The 25,627-nt window shown below is 34.7% G+C and overlaps 1 protein-coding gene across 3 annotated transcripts in view; it reads right to left on the bottom strand.

The window, feature by feature from the left end:
• Window positions 1-25,627, bottom strand: part of LOC149564182 (PITH domain protein (DUF1000)) — a 167,648-nt gene that overhangs the window by 88,111 nt on the left and 53,910 nt on the right. For all 3 annotated transcript variants that reach the window (XR_016364167.1, XM_089827244.1, XM_089827243.1), the window contains 2 exons: window positions 7,193-7,242; window positions 4,574-4,651 (listed from right to left, as the gene is read on the bottom strand). Coding sequence is in view for 2 of the 3 variants with exons in the window: in XM_089827244.1 (XP_089683370.1) it covers window positions 4,574-4,651; window positions 7,193-7,242 (128 nt within the window). In the remaining variant the exon portion in view is untranslated. The remainder of the gene's footprint in view (window positions 1-4,573; window positions 4,652-7,192; window positions 7,243-25,627) is intronic.

Genomic DNA, 25,627 nt, shown 5'->3' on the forward strand with positions numbered 1-25,627 from the left:
AAAGCAAACTACAAAGCATTACTAAGTTTTGTGAATAACTCTCAAGCGATGGTTGTGTGCATCTGGTAGTGCTCAACGTGCCTTCAAAAACAGCAGTCTATGGTGTGAAATCTGTGGTGATGCCTATGTGGAATGTTCTAGCCCCGTCTTCCATTATAAACGAAATGCTCCTCGCTTCTCATTTCTAATCAAAGATAGACTAGTTGACTTGTTTTCACATCAACCCACATCTAAAGGGATCATAAAAGTGTCACACAATAAGGTGGAACAAGACTATTTCCTTACATGAGTTCATATCTTCAAAGTCTATGATTTCACATATTCAGTCATAGGGGCTCGACTCTTTCTTCTCTTTCGTCATGATTGTCGAATCTCACAGGCACATAAATCAAGGAATGTGAGTAAAAACAGAGTCCCATTAACAGAGGCAGATGTCATTAATTGACAAGCAAATTTTATTTTACCTCATCACATGAGTCCCAACGTAGCAACTAACTTTGGTAAATTCTGTGCTCTTTTTTGTGGAAAACCAATTAAAGGATGTTCATTCCAACATTCACAAGAATTCAAATCCACACGTCTCTAAACATTCCATATGGGTCCATTTGGTTCGTGGAAGATGACGTGAATTGGCTTTTTTATAATCCGAATTTGAAAAATTTTGCATTTGTTTCAAAATAAGCAAAATGGAATTAGAATACCAGACTTCTAATTTTGTTCATAAACCAGGTTATCAAACTTCCCACTAGCAACTAGGAATTGAAAATCAAAACCTAGTTATGCTTTTTGAGGATTGTAAAAAAATTAGATTCGACTCTTTTTTGGAGTTTGCCTTCAACTCTAATCTTACACATAACAATGTATCTTTCCACTCATCTTCCAAGTGAAACAAATGGTATAAGTAAAATCCTAAAAAGAGGAATGAAAAATTGTATACCCTTTATGTGGCTAAATCGAGAATTGTAGAGATCTCGATTTCTACAATTTTGCGAACCAAACAGACCCTATATGTTTTGAAAATAATGGCCGTTAGTATGTCATGCTCCTTGTTGGAATAGTTTCAAAATGCACTTCAAAAGAGTGCAAAACTACTACAATATCAGTTATGCTCTCCTACCTATAACGTGTTACTTGAGCAAGACAGACGGATCATAAATTTTTATGGGGATGCAGATGGGCCACTCTTTACGTTATATACCTTGATTCATTACAAGTTTTTGAGATGCATCGACGATGCTTATATTATCATAAAATTTGCCAATGCCACTGTACATCCAACACCATGGAACGCAATTCCAATGAGGAAGTCCACAAAATATAAAATTGATATTTGACAAAATAAAATTAAAAATTAAAAATGAGGTATTATCAGAGACTTCAACCTAAGTGCATCTATAAATGGAGATAAGCTCTTTGAGGACATGAAAAGGGGGCAGTGATTTGACCAATGAGCTTCAAAGTGACCTGATGTTTACCAAGAGAATATCTACATAAGCTCTTTGAGGACATAACGAGATATATTTAGGGGGCCTAAAGCTTCAAACGCTTGAATAAGTAATTGTCAACGATATAAGTAATAAAACTACTTCCATTCCTTATGATAATATCATCGAGGTAAATTATTTTGTACCGGGGCAACTGTGTAAATTGAATCACTATATGAGGTCAATTCAAATTAAGGACTATTATAAAGTCTATCTAGAAAAGAAGAAGAATTATAGGATTTTTCAAGACATTCTGTGACATGCCATGTTTAATCTCATCCTAAGCCTGGGTTTAGCATAAAGATTGTGGTTTGACAATTTTTGGGTATCTCTCTCCAAGAAAATTGTAAAGATCTTTGTTTAGAAATTATAGGATGATAATATTTATCCAGAGGGTTTCTAAACACCACTTGGACAATGAGTTGCTCCTATTGTGTCCCTCTCATAGTACAAATAGACTAAGATTTTGAGACCTAGTAAGAGTAGGAATTTACATTGCGGTGGGGACTAATAACCAATGTTTCATTTCCATTGTTTGAGAAATGCTTATATGGAGGCATTTTCTTACTTGATAATATAGACCTTCATTAAAGCAACTTGTATCAAGGATGCACAGATAAGTATTCATTAGCTTTGAGAATTACATTTCTCTACTCATTGTATTCACTCTCTTCATTGTATGTACTATAAGAGTTAATTTCCTTGATCTTTTCCTTTATGTCTAGGGATTTTCTTTAGGAAAAGAAGGTTGGTACTTTACACATGCCACCAAATATTGTGCAGACCCGATCTTATTCCAAAGAAGTTTTGATCTAGAACTCATTAGTCATCTAATGATTAGGCTGGATAAACTGAGGCTCGTGAAGTGAATATCCTTAATAATTGAGATTATGAGTATCCTTATATATAGAGGGAGTCTGACACTTCATTAGAAGCAACCTTGTCGAGGAGGTCAAAAGGTTGATATCAGAGTCAAAGGGAGTCTGGCATTCTGTCAAAAAGAACCATGATCGGAAAAAGTAAACAGATTAAGAGGGAGAAGTTCAAAGTGAAATTCCTTGTAATACATTCTTCTCTATGAGAAAGAAGCTTGAGGTCTAAGACCTTGTTTCACCCTCTAAGAGCAGCTATGGTGTATCCACCCTCTAACTTGGTTCGTGGTGGATATCATGAGAGTTACTATTTGCATATGTGGATTATGTCATGAAAGGTGACGATTTTTCATCAATGTATCTGTGAGGTTGCCATTGTAAAGTGACGATCTTACCAATGGCTTGATCTGTTATCATGATAGACTACTAAGTTATTGTCCCGGTGTGCCAGAGATCATGATAACAAACATATCATGATAGACTACATTAAGTTGATGTCCTGGAGTGCCAGAGATCATGATACTTGTCATGATAGAGATCATGACTATTATCTGATAGACTACATTCAGTTGTTGTCCCAAAGTGTGTTGGAGATCACATAACTTATATCCTTCTAAGATATGATTTAGTGTGATATTCTTGTTGAAAGGGATCTTGATGTCGATACTAGTGCCCATGTCACAAGAATATGAGTGTGATGAATATCATATGATTGATATTTCTTTGTTGAATCATACTTCGAATGATATCGAAAGATAACATCTAAGTTGATGGATATATGTTAATATCCTTTCCAAGAATATCATATTGAGATGATATTTGTCTATATGCTTGAGAGTATAGTGTGTTCTATAAAAAACCTCCCTAGCTAAGAGGGAGTGTTAACGTTATAGCTTCTGTCGGATTAAATTAATCTAGAGATAATCCTTTTATGGTTATTGGTTAATCATCAGTTAGACAAACTCACATGTGTGTGTATGATTATATATTGTGTCAATATTGTCTAATGGTTATGAAGTTATAAATACCATAGAGACATGTCTCCTCTACACACACACACACATATATAAATTCGCATCTGCACTTGGAAAACACATAAGATATAGATAGTGGCATTATATTTGCAGTGATCCTTAAAATCTCAACATTACCAAAGACTTTAGGATATTCTGAAGCAATGAAAAAACGACAATCACCAAAGGGGCAGCAGTTTGATTATGGTGTGAGTCTTGAGAGATGTAAATTAATTGTGATTGATAGAGCGGCAATATAACATGCAAAGAAGAGGGTGGACAAATAATAAAGATCTGTTTTCCAAACTCATATGATTAATATGGTTGCCGATTAAGTGATTGCTTAAAATTAGTAAACATCAAAGGAGGCATTTTGTGTTTAATATTGTAATGGTCCAAAGTAATAAGTGTCATTACTAAGGTGAAGAGATGTGACTCAATTTAAGTGCTGTGACTATTTGAAAGAAGAAGATATTAAAAGGTAAAGAGCATGTTGATAGAAAGGGCATCAAGGGAGATTGAAATGTCTACAGCAGTACAAGAAAGAACACAGATTCAGATCAGAAAGAATCATTGTGAGCAGCAATACGAACCAAGATCAAATCCACGATTATTATACCTAACAGCTGATAGCATTAATAACTATCGTTGTGGGCACTTTCAACATCACAATCTAGAGCCCCCTATAGAATCAGTGGCTAGCATCATAGGTTTCCTCCTATTTTGTTACTTTGCAAGTTGACTTTATATTTTTTAATTTGTAATTGATTTATAGATTTGAATGTAGAATTTAGAGACAAAAATGACTGGTTAATGAATAATATATTGCAAACAGCATCTTAGAAACTAATAAACATATTCATATTTCATGTCATACACTTTTATCTTGTTTTGATTTCTGTCTTTGCAATGTATTTGGCATGAAATATTTAAAAAAGTTGTTTTTTCTCTATCTTTTTCAATTTTTCTGCATTTTTTATTTCCTGAGTTTTTCTTTGATTAAATGAAACTCTTTTATCTTTTGGTTTGTTATGTCAATGTCAAGAAAAAATTTGCTACTCCCATCTAAAGCAAATTGAAAGCAGTGTCAAAGATCTTATAACTGTAAGGCAATAACTTGCTTAGCCATTTCATATTGTTGCCTTTTATATTAAAAAATATGTCAGCCCAAACAAATTGATATAAGGATAGAAAAAAGTCGTACGCTCGCAATCTTGAAGGACTTGTTCCTCCAGGGCCACCAACAATAGAGATACTCTTTATCTTCACATCAGATGTGAATCTGCAATAGATCAAACAAAGCTTCTCAAAGTACAAGCCTTTACCATATTCCGTAAACAACATATACTTGAGCATTGAATATAGTTCAAATAAAAAAATCCTAGACAGCAAAATAAATACTTATATTTGCATGAATACAGGATCTATTGGATATTTTAGGCAACTAAATTATTTCAAAATTAATTAACCAAAAGAATGCAAGGTACTAACAAATCTGAAAATGTGATAAATAATGAAAACAAACAGATTAAAAATAAATAAAACCCAGTAATTATGTATAAACTAAAATCTCTATATTAAGATTTGAATTCGACACAAATAAGCTATATCTGCCTGGTTTTCAAAATGACTCTATGAGCAATATAATAAAACTCCAACCAATAAATCATTCCCAAATAAGAAAAGCGCAAAGGTAATGACATGAAAAGGAAGAGCAGGAGTAAAAACATAGTTCCATGGCATTTTTGGTAGTAGTATGGCAGGAAACACCAGAAAATGTTTTGGGATGATAGGAGACGAGATGCCATTCATGGCACAAAGAAGGATGATAGCTTTTATAAGAAAAGTTCAATATATGGGATAGTTTTATATATTTAATAAACACAGATGTAACTTTGATCTTAAATTTTCTACAGAAAACAAACTTGAAAGGCATTTAATATCCATAGGACTCCAACACTTAGGCTACATTACTGGATCCTTGACTGCAAAATCATGGGTCCCGATCTGGTTCAAACTGGGTCCAGGTCTAGGCTGGGTTTGTTGTGGGTACAGGCAGAATGCAGCCCATAGTCTCACCACTTATATTGGGTTGTTCAAAAGAGGACAAAGAAGCTAAGTCGGCATATACCAAAAGTTTTACCACTAATTTCCCGGCCACACTACTTTATATCAGCCACCCATAAGAAAGAGGAGCCTGCCATGAATAATATGTTGACTTGCACTTCATAGTGGGACCACGTGTGTGTGACAAATGGGAGGACAAATTTCATTGCTGACAATTTGGACTTAAACCCTGGCATAGCAATTTTGAGAGGACTCGTAAAACATTAATGAATTAATAATATCACTTAAGTCTTCCCTATATGCTGTTAGTAGTGCTCCAACAAGCTGAGACATGTCCGTACAACCATAGAATTGGATCGACTTTGTACCTGTTTAGTATTTCTAATGCCAGGTCTGCATTTAAATGTTCAATGCTGAAAGTGATATCCATATGAAAGCAACCTGCTCTGTGTACTTCATTGAATTTATAATTTTGCAATAGAAAATTATAGAATGAAGGAAAAAATTCCTGTGCATATATTACACAATAGCTTTGTGTGTTTAAGTCCAGAAATGATATTTGAACGTATGAAGCATATGTTAACTATTAATCAAAAACTCTCATAAAGTGCAAACAGAACAGAGCAGAATGCATTCAAACTGTTCAATGGAATGCCTGTGCATACAAACTGTTCAATGGAATGCCTATGCATCAAACTTGGCAAAAGTTGCCAAAGTCTGGCTTAAAAACTTGTTCAACTAATTACATCTATTGTCGTAGTTTTGAGGTTTGCTGAGTCAAGTTTCCGCCGCTATGAGAGCCCCAGTAGTATAAACATGGGGTTTTTATGTAAATAACAATGACAGCTCTCTGCTTGGTTCGTGATTCATTTTCTCCAAATATTATGTCATCCACAAAGATTTCAGAAATCAAGATTTTATCTTCATTTTCAGCTTTCAAATAAACATTACTATTATCACTTGTCCTTTCAAATCCAGTCTTTATTAAGTAAGAGTGTAGTCTTTCATACCATACTCTTGGTGCTTGCTTCAAACCATATAATGCTTTGTGTAATTTGGTGGACTAATATAAGACAAAGGGGTTCCCTCATTTTATGCATCCTAAAAAGAGAGAAGAAAAAATTTGCATGTTTACTAAATAATTTTACATTTTTTATCATCAAAGGACCTTTCATTCAATCTTGTTTCTACTTTTGTTCACCACTTGATTTTTCCAGCAACACAGCTCAGAAAAAGCTTAAAATCCTTGAGAACCAAAAAAGTTAGTACTTATAAATAAAATTATAAATTTCCTAAACATTATGAAGTGCACTTTTCCCCTCACTTAAGATTTTTGCATGTACATATGTAAGTTCACCATATTTAAGAGAATGTCCAGCGGACTGTTTTGGAATCTTGTTTCATTAGAGAATGTATCATTAAAACCATATCACGTAGAAAAAACGTTCTAAATAAATATGGCTTCACCAAATGGAAATGAGAACATAAGTTTGAGTTTGCTGTTCAGATTGTTAATCAAGGAATGAAAGCAATATTTATGGTTGAGATGTCAAAAATAACTAGAATGATCATAAATCCTATCATGCGCTTCCCATGTGGCTATTAATAACAACTCTTTTATCTCCACAAACAAAACAAACATTAAAACCTTATTAGCATCAAAAATACTGGGTATCAGACAGAAACTATTGGGAATAAAATATTCTAACCTTTATGTTTCGCACAAATCATCAGTTGAACAAACTCAATTACTTACGGTATAAAAACTATTAGCTCTGGATCACCCTCATTGCTCTCCAAATGCCCCTGTTGACAAAAGAACAATATCAAGACACATCCTAAGCTCTCTACAACACATCACCTACAAGTATAGCATGATCTAAGAGAAAGGCTCATTATTATCCGTCACAACTTTTGCAGTAACAAGAAACAAGTACAGGATATAATAATCATTATCATGAAGAGCCTCACTCATAAATAGATCCCATAACAGCAGATCCACAAGTTTATGTTTAAATCAATTTCTCTAATGAGCCATAGAGATAACTACATCTAGGAATGTGCCTTGAGATTTAAGCTCAATTTAGAACTTCTGTACGAGTTCAATGTGAACATACAAGTAGTTTGAGTTATTTATATTTCATTATTCACTTTAGCAATTGAAGTGAAAGTCTTCTATTTAGTTAACTAAATCTAAAAAGGTTTAGAAAACCACTAATGATTTAGACTCATCTTCCAAGTTATTTCCTATGCGAGATAAGAAATCTATTTTGAAAGATAAGATTTTTGAGATGACTACTACAACAAAAAAATCCAAGATAGAAGTTCAAAAACTCAGTATAGATTAATGATTCCATGCAGCTGCAGTTGACAGTTGTGGAGGTTCCGTTGTAAGCCTTGGAAGGCATACAAAGAAGAATTCAAGGTTAAAATTGTTGCAAAGTTGAGTTTATTTTTGTAGTTAAAATTTCAATAACTTATGTGATTTATTTGATGTTTACTTAAGCATTAAAAATAACAAATTATCATGTTTATTACCCTGATTGTTTTGAAGCTAAACCCTTAAGAACAGTAGATATCTATAGTGTAGAAAGATTACACATAAGATCAACAAAAAAAGTCTTATTGATGATTTTTCAATAAATACAACAATGGAGTGGATATCCTTTTGAAATTCAAATATTTTTCTTGAATTGAGTCTTCAAAGGTTAATCTAATATTTTGAGAAAAAAAAGGTGTTCTGTGGAGATACCACAAATATACTAACAGAAAGATCGCAAAGTGTATAGCATACTATACATAGAGTTCATATTAATATTGCTAAATATGACTGGTACGGTTCAAATTTGATAGCTAATTATATCTTATTATTTTTAATACATTTACTCTTGCTATGTTCACATTTCTCTCTTCTCAAGTCAAACTACATATTATACATCTTCATCCATTAGCATGAAGACTACGACCACCCAAGTTCTAATTTACTAATTGCCAAGGTCTTTCATGCATATTTACATTTTCTTTAAAAGGAAAGAGGAACCTACCTCTTGGTAAAAAAGAAATAGCATAAAACAAATCTAACAAATGCATTCAACCCTATCATAGTTGAAAAACTTGCAGAGTACTCACAATCCAAAAACCCTATGAAATAATCACCTAAAAGACCCTAATGACATTTTTTGCAAAACTCTCAACAATTTTGGTTAAAACTCACTGAGAACTCTCAATTATATATTATAAACTCACATAAACGGGGGTATAATTTTTCTTCAGTTAGTATTAATTGAGTGTGCGACTGGTGACAATTGTGACAATCTAGGGTACACAAACCCATGTGGACCAAAGGGCTGTTAAAGATAATAGCAGCGATAGAGATCTTCTGGTTATACCTGTTCATTAGGTCCTGCTGTCATATTCATCATAGCCTCATTTATATGCAAATTATTGTTTTCATTCAACCTTCTTCTTGCTCTCCTCTGTATTATGGCTCGATGCTCAGTCTGCATGATTATCAAGAGTTCCTTGTATCCTACAAACAGTCTATGGTGTGTTTGTGTCATTTTTCTTCTTTTTAGAACTGTTCATTTTCTTTTTCATGGTTTGTGTTTTTACTTCTGACTGGGCATCCTTGTCATCAGCGCGTGGACTATTATTCACATTGATAGTTTCATATCTTTCATCTGTCATCTGATATTATTGTCTGTTTTTAATAAAGAAAAAGGAATCATCATCAGTTATTATTTTATCCCGTTCGTGGTCTTATGCCACTTCATCTTCGGCATTCATATTATTATTATTCTTTGTTTTGTCATTTGTTGGTGTGTGGGTGAAAACGGAGAAAGACATGTTTTGATGATCAGCTTTGGCAATGATTTTTCTGTATAAATTTCGAACAAGAGTTTCAGATATATATTCAGCATTTGATGTTGAGGGACTATTAACATTTATTACTATTATTATCTGTCTTGTTATGGTGAAGAACACATGCTATAAGTTAGACGGATTTGCATAATCGTGTGGAGTTTATTAAGGTTTGAGTAGTCCAGTTTCAGTTGGTGAAACATACATATACATGTGTGTGCGCATGTGTGTGCGTGTGCGTGTGCATGTGCGTGTGTGTGGGGGTGTGTGTGTGTGCACGGGTGTGTGTTTGTGTGCATGTGTGCATGTGTGGGTGTGGGTGGGTGCATGTGTGGGTGTGTGGGTGTGTGCAGGTGCGTGTGTGCATGTGTGGGTGTGTGTGTGTGCGTTCGTGCGTCCGTGCGTGTATGTGCACGCGTGCATGTGCGTGAGAGAGATTTTATTTTCAATTCAGTGTATTGGGATCACTATGTCTGATATTATATAATCATTAAGTTTTTGAAGATACATTATCAAGTGCAAGTGCAGAAATTTTGTAATTGATTGAAGATTTCCATAAAAAGGATCTTTTGGTGGGCTGGGTTGTTTCCCTCGCTGAGGAGGGTTTTTTTCCAGAATATTTTAATTTTGTTGAGTTATTGTATTGCTTTCATACTACTCCTTCTATTTCTCCTTATTTGATGTTCTAAAATTTAACATGGTACCAAAGCGGGTTTGAAGTATTCCGATCTCGAACGAGAAGTTTAATCAACCTAATCTTCTTTCACTTCTTGATAATTTTAGTTTCATCATCCAATGGGTGAAAATGGTGAATGGGCTGTAAGTTGAAAACAGGTTAGAGGGGTCATCAAATTTTGCTTTCTGAAACCAAAAGTTTTGATTGCTGTTGAGGAAAATGATCTATTAGACTATGTAAATTCTGATGTTGCAGAGTCATTTGATGATGCAGGGAAAACTCAGTGGAAGAATAATAAGGTGATGGTCATGTTGTCCTTCATTTTGCGATTACAAAATAGATGCAACACTACAAGACTTTGCCAATTAAGTTTCAAATTTCTCTAAGTTAACTCAACATATGATTTGGCAAAAATTGGTCAATTAATCTTTCCCAATTCATATTAGCAGTCTTTTTATTTGAAGGTTCTCATCAAGTTGCTTTTGTTTTTGAAAGCTTGATTGGAATTGTCAAATCTAGTATCATATACTTGATCTTTGAGGCCTTCAAAGTTTTTTTTGCGATTTAGCGTGTTTATTTGGATTGTTTTGATCTTTTTGTGTCCTTTAATCTATTGTTTTTGGTCACGCCCTCGTTTTGAGCTATCTTAGAACTTAATCAGAGTTGTCAATCAAAAGATATTAAGGTTTAAGTGCATATGTAATTGGACTTTAGAACCCTGATTGCATATTTTAAATATTAAACCTTATATTTTGATGTTTTGTTGCACTTTTTGATATTTATAACTTAAAAACAATTTAAAATGTGTGTTTAAGTTGCACTTTTTGATCTTTTAAGTTATAACTCAAGCGACTTAAGTTATAAAGTGCACCTTTTAAATCTATTTAGACATTATACGTGCACTTTATTTTATAACTTGGATCACTTAAGTGAAAAGTGCACTTTTTCAACCCATTTACACAACACATAAAAATGTCATATGTAATATGCAATGGACCCCAAAAAACGTGATTCAACTAAATGAGTGAATCGATTAGATATGTGCAAATTAAAAGTCAAGTGAAAAGAACCAAGTTTTTATAAGTCATTTACATATGCATCTAATCAAATATCCAAATGCCCTTTAAAAGTATGATTAAGCTTAATTTAATATGCATTTGCATCTAAAACGTCTGATTTTAAGCAAATCACATTTTTGGAGGCCAATTGCATACTGGATCTAATGTTTCTTCAATATGCAATGTGTATTTCACCCTCAAAACCACACCAAAAACTACTTGGCTAGGCAGTTTTGCATGGTTTTTTAAATATGCATTTCATTTTGAAAACCGCAATTTGCCCATTTGCAGGTAATTGCAAATATCCCCCTTAAAAAGTGTGACCAACTTGCTTGCATTTTCACACAACCGTGAGTGGGCATTTAAGCAAAATGCAATGTGTAAATGCACTCAAAAAGTGTGAATGGCTTGAGAACTGAACGTTTTATGCAAAGAAGCAATGTGTAAATGCATGAGAAAAGAGCAATTATGCACTTGGGCATTTTGTGTAATGTGTAAAGTGGCTGGAAAAGTCCAATCTGCTCTTTTATTGCTATTTACACAGCATTTTAAAAAAACTTGTTGTCCCAAAATGCCCGGTCTGCATATAGCTTTCCATCCCAACATGTAAACGCATTGAAAAAGTGTGATTTGTGTTAAGTAACATCAATCTTTTCTGCAAATGTAATAATATTGTCATTGTTATAGATATCTTCCAAATGCAAATTTGGATCTCATATGAATATGAGAGGAGGAGATGTCTCTTGAAAGAAAGAGACATGTCTCCAAGGTTTAATCATCATTTAATTAATACATATATTTCATAATAATTAATATAATATGTATATCCGTGTGTATATATGTGTGTGTGTGTATGTGTGTGTGTGTGTGTGTGTGTGTGTCTATACTATAATATGTATATTATATACTTTATATAATAATATATATTATTATTACTTGAATATGCATATATATAGAAAATGATGATTTACCAATAATAACAATGTATCTCAGATCAAATTTATCCGATTGATGCTACAACTTTAACACTCCCTCTTAGCTAGGGAGGATTTGTAGAACACCTTATACTCTCAAGTATATGAAGAGATATTGACTCAGAATGATATTCCTTGAATGACATATATGAGGATATCAACATAAATCCATCAAAACAAATATATATATATATTACATATAGAATTTGCTTTAATTCACTATGAGGCTAAATTTCAAAATGCTCCCTCTTTAGCAAGGAGAGGATTTCAGCAATTATAATACGAGATTTGAATACCACCTTAAATGTGGTCTATGATAGATGTAAATTATGGTGTCCAGCAAGATCCAGCCCAAAGAACCATAACAAATTGATTTTCATGGTGTTCAGCAAAATCCGGCCCGAAGAACCAAGATAACACTTGCTCCAACACATTTTGGTGTTAGGAGATAGGTCAACTATTGATAAGATCATCACCTTACAATAGTTACCTTCTATTTGTTATCATAACTTCTGGCACTCCGGGACAACAACTTAATGTAATTTGTTATGATAACAAGTCTAACTATTGATAAGATCATCTTTCAATAGCTCCCCTCTAAATATATACATCAATGAAAGATTGTCACCTTTCATGGCATAATCAAAACAGCATCATGTAGTAACTCACATGATATCCACCATGAATCAAGTCAGAGGGTGGGCCCACCATAGTTGCTACCAGAGGGTGGAACAAGGGTTTTTACCTAATATTTCTCTCTCATAGAGGAGAGTACATTACAAAGAATTTCACTTGGAACTTCTCCTCATAGAGAAGATATCATCCACAAAGGATTGCATCTCAAAATTTCTCTTTTTGAACAATGACCCTAGGAAGTCCAATCATGTAGTTACTTTGTTAGAAGCTCTCTTCACCCAAGGATTCCTATCGAACTCACTTTGAATCTGATATCAATCTTTTGTTTTTCTAGTGATGAGTCAATAATTCCTCATGATGAACTCAAGAGTAGGCCCATCAAAATCATGCAGTTACACACATGTATTTCTAAACTCCCTCTAAGTATCAATCTTCTAAGCTCCTGCATTGCTTTAGAAGACATGTCATACTCCCTCTTAATGTAGAAGGATCTCATAATCTCAATCATCAAAGACATTTGCTTCAAGAGCCTCACTTTGTCCATCTTGATCATCAGGGTCTTTGGAGCTACTATCATTAGATTGAGTTTGCACAACATCTGGTAGCATGTGTAAAGTACCAACTTTCTTTTCCTATAAGAACATCTTCAAACATAAAGGAAAAGAGCAAGGCAAATAACCATTATAGTATGCATAAAATTACAAATAAGAGAAATAAATGTAAAAGATAAGAATACTTATCTGCACATGAAAATTCAAAAATTGTCTTAGATTATTTCAAAATGGAACATCTCCCCTCTAAAGAAGGTTCAAGTGGGAATGAAACATTGACTATTATTCCTCCCACAATGTAAAATTTCCACTCATTTTGTATTATTGAAGAATTTTGTATCAAATCAAATATGGATTCCTTTGACATCATCTCTCCTATTGATTGCCCCAATTATAAGATCTACCCCTTCTGCAAGTAAAGAGCTGACCCAAATATCAGATCTAAATCAACCCATATCTATGCTCTCATGTTATGTGTGGCCAAGTTGCAAATGTGAGAAAATGATTCATTTATGAAACTCTAAGAAACAAGGAATATGGAGTTTCATTCAATATTATATATAACACATACAGATTGTAAAATGGCTTCAATACACAATACAATAATAACAATCAAAACATCGCAAGCTTTCAAGCCACATTTACTTGCATTCTTAGTCATTCAAAACCAAGAGGCCATAATTTGCCCACATGCAATCCACCTTGAAAAACCCAGTTTTGGTCATGATTGCCCAGAAAACAAGTTGTTTGAATGATTTCTAGCCTACCTAAGTGTTCAAAAAAATATCTAAATCATACTTTAAACACTTATCCTTCATAGATCCACCATTGTTGTTCAAATCCCAAAAGCCCTTCTGAATCCGATCCTATTAGATGTTTTCACCCTTTGGAACTTTCATGTTACAACAAATTCTCTAAATCATGACATGTCCAAGGATCCTCACCTTCGAAAGGAAAAGGCAAGATGAAATACCAATATGACAAAGAGTTGGCACATGCTTCTCCATCTTAGGTTTCATCTTCATTCAATAGAATCAAAGATAATAGAGATTGATCATGTTGATATGGCCGATTTTCTACAAAGGATTGATACATCTAGTCAAGAGAATATGCTACGAATCAAGAGAAGTAATAGTCACTTAGTTTACACCTTTCCAACGACAACCTAGGAACCTTAATATGTGTGGGAATGCGCCAAGCATTTTGACACAAAAACAAAGTCAATCAAGGATGTAGATGGGAAGGTCCTCCTCAATTTACACCCAATTATTATAAAAAATTCAAAGTACAAAGACTCCAGAATGTGTAAATTTGACAAAAGAGAACTCTAAGCAAATGTGGAATGAAAAGTGGCTTGATTACATCAAGTTTTCCAATATAGTTCAGAAAAGCGCTATTGAGCTGAAGTATATTTCTATAGTAGAGCAAGTTCCAGGCATTCTCACCAAACCACTTCCAAGAGTGAAGCTTTGCTACTTCCCGGATAAGCTTGGCATTTGGAGAACGATGTTCTTGCTGAGAGAGAGTCTCAGCTCTAGTGATTCATTTCATTCCTTTTGAGTTCTTCTTTGTAAGAGAAGTTCAAGGTGAGATTCTTGTTCCATCATTTGCGAGTAGGCATGATGGATCCACCCTCTGCAAGTAGATATGGTTGGAGTATATTCTCTCTTGGAGAACTCTGAGGTGTAATCCCTTATTCTACCCAATGTGAGTAGGCATGGTGGATCCACCCTCTACGAGTAGGCATGGTGGAAGTGCATTCTTTTCTGGGAAAAGATTGAAGTGCAAGAACTTATTTCACCCTCTATGTGCAGGCATGCAGAGTCCACCTCTATGAGTGGCTATGGTGGAAGTCGTATCCTTGTCTTTAACCCTCTTAGGAGTAGCTATGGTGAATATCTTATAACTTTTAATTGATCTTGTTTATTGTTATGAGAGAACAATCTTTCACTGTTATCGTTGGTCGCAAACATTACTATGTTGACATTATTGTTGGTCACAAACATGTGCACCTGTCATGAGAAGATACTCTAAAGATCTCTCTCTCTTGCTAAGAGAGAGTGTTGAAGACAATAGCAGAAATAGAAATCCTTTAGTTATACATGTTCATAAGCTGCTACTGTCATATTCATCATGGCCTCAATTATATGCAAATTATTGTTTTCATTTAACCACCTTCTTGCTATTCTTAGTTGTAAAAACCCTTAGCCGATTATATCCTTAACAAACATCAATTTACTTGGCTAATCAAGAGTTTAACATTTCGTCAAACATTTTGTAAATCTTAGTCACCTTATCAAAAGATGCACAACCACTCACGAATTTTAGTTGATTTTGGCCCTTAACATTTTACCATAATAAATACCAAACAACAATATCCAGTTCTGAAATAATGATCAGCTTGCGACTAAAACTATTCTTGCAAATATTATGTCAAGGAAATAAGAATCACAAGAGTTGAGTGAAAACCAAATTGTGAAAATAACAAGTTTCACAAATATCATCGCAATATTTACTGCACAATAAGCAATTATTATTTAATTCAGACTGCGAACCTGACAATGATCTCACAATGGGTGTCTAGCTACACCATCAATTGCAGCCTCCAAATGATGTTAATCTAGGCAGCCACGCACTCAAATACAATTGCATAGTGTTCACCAATCACAGGAAATCTGAATGCCAACATGGAAAGTAGTTACCACCTCCAACTACAACGCAAATTAGGTCCAATAGCAGACTCGCATCAATGTTGAATATGCAATCAGCCCTCTGAGGGTAAATAACATAGGAACTCGGGATGTATTGTCGGCTTCAATTGACAGCATCAGCAGTAGCTTCAAACCCAACTCGCAACCTCTAGTTGCTCACGTGGAAGGAGATGGAGTCCTCATGTGTCTACCAATAATCCGCAGACCATCACAACAATGACGCACAACCTCCAGCAAATACTCTCGGCCCAAAACTCGCCCAGCCTCAATTGCCAAATGAAAAACTACCACATTTACGAACAGCAGACTTGCAATCTCCCAATCGAATGTCAAAATCAATTAGAGGTATGCAACATGAACGTAGTCAATTTTCTTTCAAAATATCAATCTCTATAGCCACAGTGATTACAGCAGAAGAATGTTGATTCTCCCTAGATACAAAAGATACAGTAGAAGAAAGTTGGCCAATTGTATACTTCAGCACAATTGCCAAGAACTTCTTATACAAAACCCTTATACTTCAGCAAGGGCTCACAAGTCATAAATCAGGAAAAAGTCACAAAGGCACAAAAAGCAAATATATATTCTAGTGTGTCTTTCCCAATGAAATGAGCTCTCTTTATAAGTTTTCGTTGGCCAAAGTTTCCTTATAACCCCACTTCAGAAATTGTGGAAGTTTTCCAAAAGAACTCAACACTAGAAAATTTCCAACTCGCTTTTTAAGAAATATTTCTCAAAGTCATTATTATAATAATGCAACTCAATGATTAATAAATAAATAAGAGCTCATGCAATTTATTACTTTATTAACTGCAGATGACGACCAATTGCTGAAGCCACCCACTGCACTACCAAAAATAGCAACTGCTGAAAATAAACCTAAAAATAGTAAGTCCACAACTGAGACCTCCAAAACACCCTGTTAGGTCACGAGGGTCGCTATGACAAGCTAACTCCATCAACTGCGTAGACCTGCCCAAAATCGGGGACATTACATTAGTGTTTTGCTTGCTGCTCAGTCTACGTGATTATCGAGAGTTTCTTGTATCTCATCAAACTGTCTATGGTGTGTGTGTATGTGTCATTTTCCTTCTTTCTGGCACCGTTTGTTTTCTATTTCAGGGTTTGTGTTTTTACTTCTGACTGGGCATCCTTGTTATCAGCTCGTGGACTATTATCCACGCTGACAGTTTCATATCTTTTGTCTTTCATATGATATTATAGTTGTTTTTTTATAGAGAAAAAGGAGTTATCGCCTGTTATTATTTTACTGCCGGTCATGGTAATATGCTGGTTCATCTTCGGCATTCATATTATTATTATTCTTTGTTTTGCCATTTGTTGGTGTCGGGTGAAAACAGAGAAAGACATGTTTCGATGATCAGCTTTGGCAATGATTTTTATGTACAACTTTTGAACAGAGTGTAAATGACATCAAACTTCTTATCAGACTGATATAGTTTTATTTTCTATATGATCTACAGGTTAGGATAAGAGAGGTTCTAGATTGAATCTGAATTATAATGGCAATGAAAAACTATGTGTTCAAATCTGAATGTTTGAATTTTCTTCAACTCTGAAGTACCCGACCTGCACATGAGAAGGCAATGAATGTAACTTATAAATCTGAGTGCTGGAATGATCTTTAGATCTACAAGTACCCGAACACCAAATGAGGGAGCATTAATTTGTCATGTCCCCTATTTTCCTCCTATAGAATTTAAATAATACTTAATTAATATGATTTTACTAATTTATTAATTTAATAATTAGTAAAATATATTTTATCAAATGTAACATATTATTATAAATAAATGTATTAATATATCAATATAATATGCATCAAATATTATTGTATGATCTATAATAAATACACAATAATATGTCATATACCATTTATAATTATTATAAATATACATAAGAAATAATCAGTTTACAAAATATATGTATTAGATATCTAAATGTAATAAAGACAACAGTCGTGACCCATTTCTTGAGGTCATGACCATTCCCGACATATACACAAATATAAATAAATAAATAAGACGTCCTCAAGAGGATTATCAAAAAAGCAAGAGACATAAAAATGGACGAAGCCAATTCCTACAATACTTTATATTCCTCGTGCACTGAATTTGGTGTGAATGCAAAACTAGGGGCATTCGGATATTCTGATATATATTTTATTCTGACTGACAACATTAAAACCCCTCCCAATAGGAGCACGGCAAGATATCGACACTCGGTCCACTTTATACACCAGTGGCAAACATCAAGAAAAATAGAAAGAGAGATGGCATAAGGACAGGCCTTCATCAAACTGCAGATAAGGCAAGAAAACGTCCAAACACATACAATAAATAATCTAATTACAATAAGCACAGGAACCCAATACCGCTGCGAGAGAAGCATCTGCTAGAAGACAACAAGGATGGAGAGGATCCAAGTCAACCGCAAGTAAGGGAATGAGTCATGTCACGTCACATTAGCTTCATTGGACATATGCAAACCAAAGCCACAGTTTTACTGTTATTGGAACAGTCACAAGTCTTATCATTGAGACAATCATTTTATGGGCTTACCTTCAGATCTACTACCTTCCATCCACTTAGTAGTGTCAGGGAACCTTCCCCACACACATGCTTAGGCTCATATCACCTTCACAACACCATGTACGATCAGAACATACCCATGATCAGACTCACTGGCCAATTGTTCAGTCTGTGATAGTAAATTCAGTCCTTTGCATATTGAATCCACGTCTAAAGCTCAACATGATCCTCTGCAAGTAATTGAAACATCTAATACATGCTATCTACATTCATATCCCTCCATTGAGGGTTTATTAATTGTGAACATACAAGGTTTTTTGAGCCACTGGTTACTCTAGGAAGGTTTGGGCCAGTTTTGATAAAATAATCTGATATCTTTTCACAAACAAACTATCTGTTCATAACTGTTGTATTGCAGAAAGTTCCCAGCAAGCATGTTTGGAGTGAACACAACTAAGATGCACAAAAGTTTCAATATAAAGTCAGTGATGGACCAGAAGAGAAGAATATGAGCAGAATTAGAATTTTTCAAAGGATGGACATTATGAATAGTGTAACTAGTCAATGAATACAGTCTATATCTCAATTTATACACGGAATTTCTGGAAGCTAGTATAACACTAATTTATAGGCCCAGAGCTGATATACGATCTTAATTATAGTCATAGGAATGGATTGGAATGACTACTGAAGGTAGATGCAAATGATAAGGATTACTCATCAACAGATAATCATGATGGCATCTATTACTTAAGGATCAATTAATTATGTTGATCAATATCCTGGCCTTAAGTTGAGTATCGTCATTAATAGAATAAGTGTATCAGTAAATCTATATATTGGATATCAATCAGTTATTGACACTACACAAGGTATCAATAAGAGAAAATAGAGTGGAGAAGGTGATAATCGAGTCAAGACTATTAACACAAGTGAGGACCAGTGACAATCAATAATTGAAATAAGAAGATGTCATCGATTATATAGATAAATCTGAACGGGGAGATTCATCAAGAAGAATAGGACAACAATACAAATCAGATAGAGTTAATCACTACAATATGTCATGTCCCCATTTTGGAGGCAATTTGATTTAATTAATTTAATTAATTAGGTTGTCCAAAATAATGAATATTTTATGAGGATGACTAATTAATTATTTTAATTAAATAAATAAGTGGTATTAAGTTAATTATTTATAAAGTTATCAAATAAATAGATATTAAAAAGGTAACTTTATATTTAATTAATTTAATAAAGTGACTTGAATTATAAAATATTTTATAAAGTCACTTAATAGATAAAATAAAATAATGTTCTAGAAGTTTCTGGAGAAAGTGGAAAAAAAAGAATAAATAGGCATCCCGGGCTTCATTCTGATCATCTAGATTTGTTGTTGTTGATGTTGATGTTTGTTGATGTGCATTGTGGAGCCTAGGGTTTCTGCAATAGTCACAACTGGGCATTGAGAACGAAAACTCTCAATTGGTACACAATTTTGTGGGTGTGAAATATCACTTGAATTATTGCAGCTAGGAGGAAGATACTTCAGTCTTCTATTTGTGCTACATTGAGAAAAAATATTTGAGTACAAAAAGCAGACCCGAAAAAAGCAGGTGCAAAAAGCAGTCTGAAAGAGCGGTCTGAAAAAAGCAGTCCGAAAAAAGCAATCCGAACAAGCAAATTCGAAAAAGCAAAGAAAATTATTACAGCCATCTACAATCAAGGGCGGCAGCTAGAGAGGCACAACTTGGGCACTTGAGGAGGTTATTTTCTATTCAGTGGTATTGCAATACATCTATTCTCTAAGGCGACTTCATATGCCAGGTTCGATGTGTATTTTCATAGTTGCCTTTCACTATAGAGTGCTGTTGTAACTATCATTTCGTATCAAACCTATCATTCATTAATAGATACATCATTCATTTTTACATTTCTCACAATGGTATCAGCAATCCATGGTTTTAGTTGTATTTAATCATGCATGTGATTAGCGTATTGTTGTAGGGGAGTATTGAAGTTAGATATTTAGTATTGCATTAGTTTTCATTGGCAGCTGTAGGTGCATATTACTTTATCAGCAATCATCATATTTTGATATCTTTGTAAATGCCAAGGGTCTTGGCTAACTTAGTATGAATATTGTATTGGATACTCATTCTCAATCAAGGAGATACAATTGCTGGTCATTAATAGTTGTCTTTGAGCGTTAATATATCATTTCTTATCAACCAATTAGCTTGCATACCAACTGTTTGTTAAAATACCAGTTGGCTGAAGGTGATCATTTTCATGATTAGAACTCATATATGCATTCACTATTGCCAAAATTAGTTGCATATTTATGTTAGGTTATTGTTTAGACAATTTGGAGTCTTTTGTAAGCATTCTCTTTGAGGCAAATTCAAACAGGAATCACTGTAGCAATCTAAAAAGTTATATCACCCCTTGCTTGCAAAGTGTTTGACGAAATGTCTAACAACTAAAGTATAAAGATTTTTGGTGTTTGAAGAAGTTATAACCTATTGGGGTTATTACACAATAAGATCATATTGATGATAGAAATCAGATAGGAGATGATATTAAAAGAGAATATAAAATATTTTGACAGTTTTCGTAAGGAAGAGATAAGATGAACTGTGGATTATGTTTCGGTATACGAGTATATAGACGAAGCACGCCAAAGTCATAGCAAAACAATAATGAGAAGAATGATCTTCGCCCAACAATTCAATTACAACTATCAAATAGTGCAAATATAATAAATTGAGGAAATTTGGGGATATTCCAACCTCAGGACATTATATAATTGATTATGATGCCTCTCTTGCTTGTTCAAATCGGTATAAGTATTGTTTCAAAAGCCATGAAAGCAGAAGTCATGCCATGAGAGGAAATGTCTCAATCAGTTCAATTAATACTTAACAAAACATGATTTATATCAGGTTGCCAATCTGTATAAACAGAAATGGATCATCTGCTCGATCCTATTATGACTTAATGTGAATGCATCTGATCATTACCTGATCCATATCATGCAAAAGATCATTACTTGATCACCAAGAGATAATATAATATGTAAATGTAATCCGTAGATTCAGATTTTTACATACTTAATTTGGTATTTATAGTTTCAATTGAATGCAAGGATAATTGCTTGTCTCCAGAACAGATGAATATAGTCACCATAACTAGTTATCCTTGTATCTGACCAGAGCTATTATATATCAACACAGTAGTTTCAGATATGTATTCTGTATTTAAGGTTGAGGGAGCATTAACATTTATTTTTGGTATGATCTCTCTCTTGTTATGGTGAAGAGTGCAGGCTGTAAGTTGCATAGATTTGCATGATCGTGTAAAGTTTATTAAGGTTTGAGTAGTCCAGTCTCAGTAGGTGAAACTTTATATATTGTGATTTTATTTTCAAATAACTGTATTGAGAACATTATATGTGTTATCGGTAAATTCTATATTGTAACCGACGAGTATAATAGTATCTGAACGGGTGTGTGACAGTTAAGTCAACCCTTCGGGAAAGTATATGTACACCGTCCGAAAGGGACTCTAGATAATCATTGTAATCATCATTATCATATTGTAAGCATTGCAGTGCATATTGCATATATGAATAAAGTATTTGTTCTGTGTTATATCTTACCATACTACATGTAATAAGTATTCTTTTACCCTGTATGGTAAACATTTGGCGCCGTTGCCAATTGAACCTAGAACAAAGGAAATGTTATAAAGATTAATGCTAAATTTGTCTTACAAGGATAGGAATAAGATAAAAGATAAGGATGAAATATGCACAGCACGAGAAGTTTAAATTTTGGCCAAACACGCAAAGCATAGACAGAAGCTTCAACAGATTACCGACGAACACCGAAGGGGTGAAGGAGCACAGATGGAGGGAGTGCATTTACCTAGCAGACCGAGAAACGTGTCATGTCCCCTTTTTGGAGGTAATTTGATTTAATTAATTTAATTAATTAAGTTGTTCAAAATAATGAATATTTTATGAGAATGACTAATTAATTATTTTAATTAAATATATAAGTGGTATTAAGTTAATTATTTATAAAATTATAAATAAACAAATATTAAAAGATAACTTTATATTTAATTAATTTAATAAAGTGACTTGAATTATAAAATATTTTATAAAGTCACTTAATAAATAAAATAATGTTCTAGAAGTTTCTGAAAAAAGCGGAGAAAAAAGAATAAATAGGCATCCTAGGCTTCATTCTCAACAGGGCAGATTTGATGTTGATTACAATGGTATCAGAGCTATTGACCTGCCATCCTGTTGGGTAGATTGGACATTGAATCAGTTAGTTAATCATGTTTACTTCAAGTCCCCAGAAGCAATGGGACAAGGATATGAAGAAGCTTAAACAAAATTTGAAAAGGTTGGATGAAAGTCAGAAAAGGATGAACGAATTGATGGTTTCCATGTTTAACAGGACTACATCACTGAACAAAGAGAAAGAGGAACAAGAGGTCTCTACAAGTGAGGTATCTAGAAACCTCTACAAGGAGTTTGCAGCAGTTGGTGACCAGCGTATAGCCAAATCTAGGGAGGACAAAAATCAGACCAGCTTGGAGGAAGATGTTGGGCATACAATACTTCAGGAGGACTTCAAAGATGAAGCTAGAGATACTTTGCATGGTTTACACAGTTTGAGGAACCAGCTAAAGATGAATGAGGATGAGGTAGAGTCTGAGTGGCAGGAGTTTGTTTCAGCCAGGGCTATCTTGTCAGTTGAGGGAGTTACTTTGTCAATGACCCCTGATGAAATTTGTCAGGATCTAGACTCTTAGTTAGTTGCAGAGAACGAGGAAGCCGGAGATTGTGATGATGAGATAGTTTTACCAGCAGCTTCTTCGGAGATAGATGAGGATGAGTCTGATGCTTTGTTCAGAGTATGGAGGTGTACTCAGATGTAAGTACACTGAGCGTTGGTGATCTTGAGGGGAGTTCGTTTGGTTCAACTTTCTCTCATAGTGTCGACAACGTATTCGAGACGGTTCATAGGAGGCCCGTAGTGCAGAGTCACCATGTGACCGGCTAGTTGAGAGTTGGCGAGAGAGATATCACTACTGCTCTTGAGCATTTTGATACCGCTCGTCAGTTGTTGGTCGTTATTGGTTGGGGTGCTTCTATGACAAATAAGTCTGGCGGTGGTTACCTTTCTTTGGCAGAGGTTCATGCCTTGTGTGACGCTGTCAAGGTTTTGAGGCAGGATTACTTACAATTGGTAGTCGACCGTGATCACCTGGTTGAGTGGGGGAATACAACCTATGAGGCACTCTTGGATCGTGAGGAGGTGAGTGAGCTTACCCAGGAGCTCACAGTGACTACTGAGCCTTTGGAGGTCACACAGTGAGATCTACAGTAGTCGCAGTTCTAGTTAGAGGAGGTGACCGTGGAGTTGGAGCATTTGCGGTCTACACCGGCCCCAAACCCAGTTCATTTGTTTATTGAGATGGTTGGTGGTGAGTACGCTCCTGCAGTTGTTACTGAGGAACATGTTGGAGCTGACACACATGTTCAGGATTTGGGAGTACTTGGTCCTAATGAGTTTGGGATACCAGTGGAGTCAAGTCTCCAGATTGATTCTTCTCACACAGATGACAGTGTGGTATAGTTGGCCATGCCACCTTTACAGAGGGGATCAATTGTGGTGTGCGGGGGAGTATGTTGATGCTTCCTCGTATAATTTTTACTGCACTAAACCGTTCATGGAGTATTTGTTGGATAGTCCAGGTGTTCATTTGGACTCGCTTAAAGTGTCAAAAGGTGTTCTCATCCAAGGTACTAGTGTTATTTGTAGATTGGTTGAGGAGATTATAGTGATCCTTTCTACTATGCTACATCACAGGGATTTTGAGGTGGGGTTTGTTGAGCGGATTGCACAGGGTCCTATCGAGTAAGAGAATGGAGCCATCTGCAGATTCCCAGTTCAGTGATGGTGAGCCAGTAGCGGAGTTTGGGGGTTCCTACCACCATTATACGGTGGGGTACGCTCATCATTTTTCTTTTGACCTAGAGATAGAAGATTTGATTTCACGCAAGTGTAGATCGGCTCCAATTTCTTACCATCCATTATGGGATGGATTGGCACCATCTTTTGCTGATGGAATTGGCAGTTGCAAGTTACACAGCCTGCACTATTGACACACCCAAGACAGTTTATCAGAGATTGGATTTGGTGGCAGTGACTCAGGTACCTATGGTTGTTGTCATATCCACAGTGCAGTTGGGTGCGAGTGTCAATTAGACAAGGACTTGAATTTTGACAAAGTCAATGTTTCAGCTGGCTTGAGTTCCGCAAAGCGGGTTCTTTTATCGGCATCTATAGTTGGTCTTCAGAGGATTTGGTCAGTGATGTCAGTTGTTTGGGTGTTGAGTGCAATTTCTCAATTGTTGATTTTTGTACTGTTGATGTTGATGATTTCTTCACAAGAGTATGGTGAGGATTGGGACATTACACAGATTTTCACTTGGGATCCAAGTGGAGGAGAATGGTACTTGTTGCCGAGATTGCTTGGGGACAAGCAATTTCAGGGGGGGCAGACTGTCATGTCCCCTTTTTGGAGGTAATTTGATTCAATTAATTTAATTAATTAAGTTGTTCAAAATAATGAATATTTTATGAGGATGACTAATTAATTATTTTAATTAAATAAATAAGTGGTATTAAGTTAATTATTTATAAAGTTATCAAATAAACAAATAGTAAAAGGTCACTTTATATTTAATTAATTTAATAAAGTGACTTGAATTATAAAATATTTTATAAAGTCACTTAATAAATAAAATAATGTTCTAGAAGTTTATGGAGAAAGCGGAGAAAAAAGAATAAATCGACATCCCAGGCTTCATTCTCAGCAGGTAGATTTCATGTTGTTGTTGTTGTTTCGCTTTGTGGAGCCTAGGGTTTCTGCAAATTACTTCTTTGTCATAGAAAACGAAAACTTCCTATTGAAAGCAATTTTGAGGGTGTGAAATATCACTTGAATTATTGTAGTTGGGAGGAAGATACTTCAGTCTTCTATTTGTGCTACATTGAGAAAAAATATTTGAGTGCAAAAAGCAGTCCAAAAAAGCAATCTGAAAAAGCAATCCAAAAAAGCAATCCCAAAAAAGCAGTTCGAAATAG

The sequence above is a fragment of the Cupressus sempervirens genome, chromosome 4 (genome assembly GCF_028749045.1).
Source record: "Cupressus sempervirens isolate cs-2001-9-10 chromosome 4, ASM2874904v1, whole genome shotgun sequence".
Lineage (NCBI taxonomy): Eukaryota > Viridiplantae > Streptophyta > Pinopsida > Cupressales > Cupressaceae > Cupressus > Cupressus sempervirens.